The sequence below is a fragment of the Vollenhovia emeryi genome, unplaced genomic scaffold (genome assembly GCF_000949405.1).
Source record: "Vollenhovia emeryi isolate VEMERY1.0 unplaced genomic scaffold, V.emery_V1.0 DF940854.1, whole genome shotgun sequence".
In the NCBI taxonomy this organism is placed as follows: Eukaryota; Metazoa; Arthropoda; class Insecta; order Hymenoptera; family Formicidae; genus Vollenhovia; species Vollenhovia emeryi.
In genome coordinates, this window is record NW_011965512.1 from 1 (window position 1) to 6,951 (window position 6,951).

Genomic DNA, 6,951 nt, shown 5'->3' on the forward strand with positions numbered 1-6,951 from the left:
TATTAATTTCACCACTATATACTTACCGCACTGCGGATGGAAATAATAATTTTGGTCTACGAAGTGTCTCGTAAATCCTCTCAAGCAGGGATGATTTTTAATCTCATCAGAGCTACAACCCTAGTAGCACAGTGCATTGGATAAACATTGGCTCAATATTTGGTTATATTGGGCCAATGTTTAACCAATGTTTGCCCAATGCACTGTGCTACTAGGGAAGTTGTTTCGCATATACTGCAGGTATATAATACAGTCAATTCAGTTGACTGAAAATCAAAATCATGTCCTCAAATTATCCTCAAATTAGATATACGCAGTTGTAAACACAAGCAAACACATGATATAGGTTGCGGTGAAACCGCTGCTATAAATGCTTCGAAGTATTTCTCTTCTCCTTCTATCTTTTCTGAAAGAAAGGAGAAGAAGAATACTTCAAAACATTTGAGACGACAGCTTGATCGCAGCCATAATAACTAATTAGTTTATTAATATTTTTGATGTTACACTAACCTCGAAATCTGTGCGATTATTCATATTGAAAGGCGCGATGTGTCGACTTGTCGCTGCTGTTCAGACAGGACGAACTTCCGACGACTTGTCGCTCTACTACACAATGTCTACGTAGAGGGGGAAAGGTCTACGTAGAGGGGGAAAGTCGCCAGCGACTTCTCGCTGCATGAATTCGCGCCTTTAGGTATAGAAGCGAGTATCGGATGAGCCACAAGTAGGATCATCCCTAGGTGTAGAATGGGCATAAGCGCTTACGGATAGTTGTCTGCCATCTGCAGTCTAAAGCTCGTATCAGACTACGGATTGGGATTGGGATTAGATTAAAATTTAACCAATCACAGTAAAGTTTACTAATTTTAAGTTCAATAACTTTTACTCTGGGTTTGTTTTCTGTTCCTGCACTGGTGAACTAGTGCAGTAAGCTAGAATGAGAAAAAATATGCTTGTCTTACTCCAATTTATTGCACTAGTTCACTAGTGTAGGAACAGAAAACAAGCCTTCTGATTGGTCAAATTTCAATCTAATCCCAATCTCAATCCGTAGTCTGATACGGGCTTAACTCGCGTTGGTGAAACCGGGCCTAAATGACGTGTGTCTGCTACCTGGGTGAGAGCGCGGACATGCAGTGATTCATTAAAATAATTTTGAATTGCTCATTCTTTTTAGAATTCGTGACTGAGAAATTATATAGATAAATAAATTGAATATTTATAGATAATTTGTAACAATATACATATGTATAGGATTACTATTTATTCTGCTGTTATTTTGATTAGAAAAATTTGCATAATAGTGAGACAAATTGTCTTTTTTTTATCAGTAATAAATTCGTCCGGCAAGTTTAAAAGCGCAACATTTCGTTTTACCAATCGATTTAATATTATTTTTTAATTTAAGTTATTTCAATTTGAGCAATTTCTCGATTTTTCTCCGTTTGTATTTTAGTTTAACTTTTATTAATATTAATTAAATGCGCTTTAGTATAATTGCTAATGGCAAGTATGACTATTCATTTTAGTTTAGTCATCGTTATCTATAATTTATAGTTAATTAATATTCATTTATTTAGGAGATAACCACAACGAAGTATGTAAGTAAAACAACTTTGTTAGACCGACCGTTATAAAACCGTGGGTCTCGAATTGACAAATAGAGCAAATTTAAAAAAGTAACTTTGTCGAAGTCAAATAACGTAGCATCTCGTTTACATTCGTCAGCGTGACACTTCCTTTTTATCCTAAAAGAGATAACCTCTACAAATAGAACAACATGACCGTGGAAAAAGTGATGAGTCAGTGACGAGCGTGACCCTATATTGGAGAAGGGACTTTGCACTACAGGTATGATACAAATACGAGATACACATTTACTTCCTAATGCCAGAGTATTGCTGGTCGTGTTTAACAGCTGACCTAGCAGTGAATGAAGAGAAACTCTTTCGTCAGTTTTGTTGTTTGTTTAATAAATGAGCCAGTGTGATATAAATTTCAAAAATTAATCGAAATTACGTGCGCAATAGGTAAAACCCCTATTTACGTATACTTTCTCCTTCTCGTGATTCTTCTACTTAAGTGTTGAAAATGTATTGTTTCAGTAAATACGATTTCTGTATCTAGTTCAGCAAGACGTACCAGAACAATTAGCAAAAATGACAGAGGTGGGACAACAATGTACGGAAATAAAGCTCTCTGTACCTTGGGGTCATGTCGCTGCCAAAACCTATGGCTCTTCCGCAGGAAAGCCAGTCTTGGTAGTGCACGGCCGTCTGGATAACGCAGGATCTTTTAGCAGATTGATGAAGTATTTACCAAACGAATTGTTTTATTATGTATGCATAGACCTGCCTGGCCACGGATGGTCGTCGCATTTTCCATCTTGGATGATGTTAGACATTACAGATTTCGTGCATGCATTATATTTCATCTTGGAAGCGCTGCAGTGGGAAACGTGTATTTATATAGGACACAGTTTCGGGGCGCAAATAGGTTTAATGTTCAGTGTTATACACCCAAACAGAATCAGGAAGTTAATTGCTCTCGATGGGATTCTTATGAATTTTTATGAAGTGGATCAGGTAAAATATTTTAACAAATCATCTACATTTTCAATAAAAGCTGGTCGCGATGAAAAACCACTGTCTTTCAATAAGGAAGAAGTACTTCATGCTCTTAAATTTATGAGGATCGCAACTTTAAATTCCGAAGCTGCTGAAGCGATGTTCGAGCATGCAGTTACGAAAGTAAATGGGAGGTACATATATAATAGGGATATACGATTAAAAAATCACACTCTTTCATATATGGACTTGAAGATATTTCAGAAGTTTAATAACAATCTTTCAATTCCAATATATCTCTTTCTCTCATCTAACGGTATTGTTCTTCAATATAAAGAACATGAATCAGTATTGGAAATAATGAAATCCAAAACCATGTTGGAGATAACTTACGTAGATGGAGATCATGACGCTCATAATAATAATCCTGAAAAAGTTGCGCCATTTATATGTAAAATATTGAATAGCAATAATTCTAGTAAACTATAGTGTGCACAATTGTGTGCATATATTATAAGATTGTCTATTAAAATTGGAATTTTTTATGGGAAAAAGTCGATTACGTCTACCAAAAGCTTTTAGAATATTATAATATATGTAAATGCAAATATAAGATATACAATAATAGACTATTATAAATACTATTTTACAAGGAAATTTTGTGGAATGAGTAATAAATGATTCAATATATTTTAAATGTAATACGGTATCTATACAAATAATTGTATATTTAAATAAGTAGATATCTACATTTATACTTTTTGTGCGCACTTTATAGTTTAACATTAATATTTACTCCGACTTTGCAAAAGTAGATTGTTTTTATAGTAAAGTTTATGTATGCAATTGTTAGTAGTTAAATTTTTTTCAGATTTATATAATACATTTTAGGTATCATAAGGTATCATGTAAAAAAATAGTTACAGAATGTACTGTATTGTAGTAAGAAAGTTATTGTAAAATTGTATTTTCCATAAGAAATTGTACAAAATTATAAAATAGCTTTATCTTATAAACTTTTACAAATTTAGTATTGTAATCTTCACTAAACCTTTCATTTGGTGAACTTTAATTTTTACTTCTTTATCTCTCAGAATAATATCTCTCAGTTCATCTTCTAAAACGATTGCCGTATGATTCATGAAAGAGTCATTCTTCTTTGTATCATGTACATGATGTGGACTGAGCTGGACCTTGTACCAACATATTAAGGCATTTGGTAAATTTTTCCCTTTGTTACTTATTTCGTCAAAATTTACGATCGTTTCGGTAGTCACTGTTTCATTTACTTCTACCAGTATTCGCACCTCGGACATAATCTCACACGAATATAAGCTCGAATTTAAATCAAATATCTGGTTGATCTGCAACGAAATAAGCATGAAATACGGTACCTTTAGACTAGAAGTTTTGACGTGGACTCACCTTGTATTTATTAATGTATTCAGCAATTATGTAATTTGTACTTTTATTTACTTTATTTGCTCTATTATCCCGCATATGTAGACCATCATTACTGTTCGAACTCTGAAAAGAAAACCATATTCTTTATCTTGCTGTATTAAGTGAGCAAATTCTACAAAATTGTTTTCAACAATTATACTTTCGCACAAGATATCTCTTATTTAAATATAAATTATATCACAATATTGCATCGTACCATATCGATAGAAGTATTAAACGAACTTTGGAGATTTGCGTCTTGCACATAAACCATATTTGGCAAATCTTCCGAATATACTAATTGTCCGACAAGGAAAATCTTTTCCGGCAACAACACGCCGTTCGTTTTAAGTAACCTCCTGAGACAATGAATGATTAAACAGATTTAATACTACGTAAAGAATGCAATACATAAATATTACATACAACATAGTACCTGGAAATTTCAAAACAACTATCCTCATCGTCTTTCAATTCACCCTTGATGTCAAAGTTGTGAATAAATATGGAATCTAAAGAACATGGAATCTCCTCGTAGTTCGATATCGTTTGCACTTTCCCTTGCAGTCCGCTATCACGGGCTACTTGTTCAATCAGAACACGTAGCGTTGGATTGTCAGTTTTGTAATATAAAATCTCACTATCTTTACACTCCTTTAAAAGAGTCAATCCGTAGATTGGAAAAGGCGAAGTATCTAAAATATATTTCGTTTTTCTACTCTCGTGAGATCTACCGATTTCTGTGAGCAGTTTGACGTAATCGAAGTCATTCAGGAAGGCGATGACTTCTTTCGACAAACGATACGAAGTTTTACAGTTTTCGCTGAATCGCGCATCGCTCGCGCTATAAGAACATTTCAGTTTGCCCTTCACGGTTTCCGCTTTTATCGACAAGACGTCACCTTTGCGACACACGGCCGGTGTCGTCGGGAAAACCGCGAATTGCCAACAAGACCTTCCATCCGAGGAGTCCAGAGTGATCTCCTCGTCCAGATGCAACTTGAACCAAGTTACTAAACCATCTATGATGCCGTCGTATTTACATTTTGTTTGCAGCATCTGCTTAATCCCATCCTTGCCGAATTCGCACAATTCTAGCAAATCGTTAAAATTCACGGTAAAGAGCACCTGCGGCTCTGTGACGTAATTAATTTGAACTCTTTCCAGGTTTTCCGTATCGTAATACTCGTCGTCCGACAGTACAGATACGTTGTCAAAGTTCAGAGGACAGTGATACTTCACTTCGTCAAAAACCACCGACGATCTACATCTAATGTATTTACATTCAACGGCTGCCGTGTAAACCGTCGCGCCCATAGGTATTACCATACCACTGGCATCTAAAACGTTCATGTGCACGTTAATCATAGACGGTATTACGAGCTCTCCAAATAAGCCAGCGTCAAACGTTTCGGTCACTATTAGTTTCACTCTAGAAGTACAGATACATGGTTTCAGTATTAATCAAATAATATCGTAATAATTTTAACGGTATGCAAGCATATACATGTATACATGCACAAACCTCTCTGGAATATCCACAGGTACTTCAAGGTCGAACGATAGCTTCGATATCAACTTTATGTCGGTCGCGTTGTTAGACTTGAACACTTCCTTTCCGATCAGCGCCATCGCTTCAGAGCATTCACATGCGTAAACCTTCGTCGCCCCGGCATCTCTCGCGTACAGGCTCAAAATGCCCGTACCAGTCCCTACGTCCAGCACCGTATCGTAGCCCTGACCGACTCTCTTACGTATGGCCTGCTCAAAAGCATTGTTTCTCTGCTTGTCATTGAGCATCGTGAAATGCCACCTGTCCACCGCCATACTATACGCATTTTGCAAGTTCCGCTCTGCCGGTAGAAAGTTAACATCAACTTTCAAAGCTCTTTTTAAATATTCTATCGCCCTTATGGGATCGTTATTCCTTCAACAAGTATATGCGGCATTCTATGAGTCTCTTTGGATTGGGAATTATAAGAAATTTGTTGCGACGGCAATTGAGAAATTAAAGCCTAATCTACAATGTGCTCTCTGCATCTAGAAACATTCTATTTTGTAGCTAATGTATACAATTACAAAATTTATGCAAGTTGATAAATTGTGTATTATACATTGTATAATCGTACATTGTTGACAAATTTGTTGAGCGTTTTGATCCGTTTATATAAAATAGAATGTTTCTAGACGCAGAAGGCACATTGTAGATTAGACTTAATGTTCATACGTAATGTGGCATGAATTACCTTAACAGGTGCGCCGCAAAATTATTTAGCATACGAGGGTTGTTTGGGTAAATGCCTAAGGAAACTTTGTAGCAGCTCTCAACATCTGAAAACTTGTTCTCCCTCGCTAGCTGCATTCCCCACTCGCCTGAAAATTAAATGTCACATGTTTGTTTGCGTTTCACAAACACAAATACAAATTATATGTAATGTACTGTATCTTACACAACACATCTGTAAACGCTTCTTCAATTTCCGATCTCCTTGCGGAGAACTCCGCGAAGATAATGTAATATGCAAAAGCTTTTCCAACATTTCCATTCCTGTCATATTCTCTGGCCTTTTGCAGCGACTCTTCCAATATGCCGTTTACCTCTGCTTGCATTTTGCATCGATTAAACTTCTCTCTACCTCGTCCGCGCGTTTTATTATAATCGTGCTAGTTTTAAAAAAAACCTTATAATTGATCGTTGTCACGTCGAAAGGACAATTATGTAGATGATTTCAATTAACAATATCTCAAAGCAAGTACGAGATTAACCTAACGTTTGTTTACTCCGATTCGTATCGTGAGGAAAGCCGTCAATTTTCTGAAAAGGTACCGTAACCACTTTCTTCTTCTTAAGGTACCATGGATGTGTTCGAAAATGGATTTAGTTACTGCCAGTGAAAACAGTATAGTTGGTAGCAATGAAAATTACTGGTGCTGCGTTTTT

The 6,951-nt window shown here is 36.0% G+C and overlaps 2 protein-coding genes across 11 annotated transcripts; one reads left to right on the forward strand and one right to left on the reverse strand.

The window, feature by feature from the left end:
- Window positions 1-1,615: 1,615 nt before the first annotated feature.
- LOC105555699 (serine hydrolase-like protein) lies at window positions 1,616-3,268 on the forward strand. 7 transcript variants are annotated; one of them, XM_012002738.1, is made up of 3 exons: window positions 1,616-1,851; window positions 2,106-2,585; window positions 2,661-3,268. In XM_012002738.1, the coding sequence occupies exons 2-3, from the start codon at window positions 2,160-2,162 to the stop codon at window positions 3,054-3,056; spliced, it is 822 nt and encodes a 273-aa protein (XP_011858128.1). In that variant the 5' UTR covers window positions 1,616-1,851; window positions 2,106-2,159; the 3' UTR covers window positions 3,057-3,268. The 7 variants fall into 7 exon arrangements, with proteins under 7 accessions (XP_011858128.1, XP_011858125.1, XP_011858127.1 ...); XM_012002735.1 differs by adding an exon at window positions 1,895-2,030 and having other exon boundaries at window positions 1,617-1,851; window positions 2,106-3,268; XM_012002737.1 differs by adding an exon at window positions 1,919-2,030 and having other exon boundaries at window positions 1,617-1,851; window positions 2,106-3,268.
- Window positions 3,269-3,572: 304 nt separating this feature from the next.
- LOC105555698 (putative protein arginine N-methyltransferase 9) lies at window positions 3,573-6,885 on the reverse strand. Of its 4 annotated transcripts, XM_012002729.1 has the most exons (8): window positions 6,777-6,885; window positions 6,461-6,674; window positions 6,257-6,383; window positions 5,536-5,937; window positions 4,447-5,442; window positions 4,228-4,369; window positions 3,993-4,094; window positions 3,573-3,931 (listed from the first exon to the last, which is right to left on the reverse strand). In XM_012002729.1, exons 2-8 carry the CDS (start codon window positions 6,618-6,620, stop codon window positions 3,587-3,589), a joined length of 2,274 nt encoding a protein of 757 aa, XP_011858119.1. In that variant the 5' UTR covers window positions 6,621-6,674; window positions 6,777-6,885; the 3' UTR covers window positions 3,573-3,586. The 4 variants fall into 4 exon arrangements, with proteins under 4 accessions (XP_011858119.1, XP_011858118.1, XP_011858120.1 ...); XM_012002728.1 differs by having other exon boundaries at window positions 6,461-6,885; XM_012002730.1 differs by lacking the exons at window positions 6,461-6,674; window positions 6,777-6,885 and having other exon boundaries at window positions 5,536-5,970; window positions 6,257-6,339.
- Window positions 6,886-6,951: the final 66 nt, after the last annotated feature.

Coding starts and splice junctions, on each gene's coding strand:
- LOC105555699 (XM_012002735.1), top strand. CDS start 2,160: ATGACAGAGGTGGGACAACAATGTACGGAAATAAAGCTCTCTGTACCT.
- LOC105555698 (XM_012002729.1), bottom strand. CDS start 6,620: ATGCAAGCAGAGGTAAACGGCATATTGGAAGAGTCGCTGCAAAAGGCC. Junction 5,938..6,256: donor TTTGCGGCGCACCTGTTAAG/GTAATTCATGCC, acceptor TACTTGTTGAAG/GAATAACGATCCCATAAGGG. Junction 3,932..3,992: donor AATACATTAATAAATACAAG/GTGAGTCCACGT, acceptor ATTTCGTTGCAG/ATCAACCAGATATTTGATTT.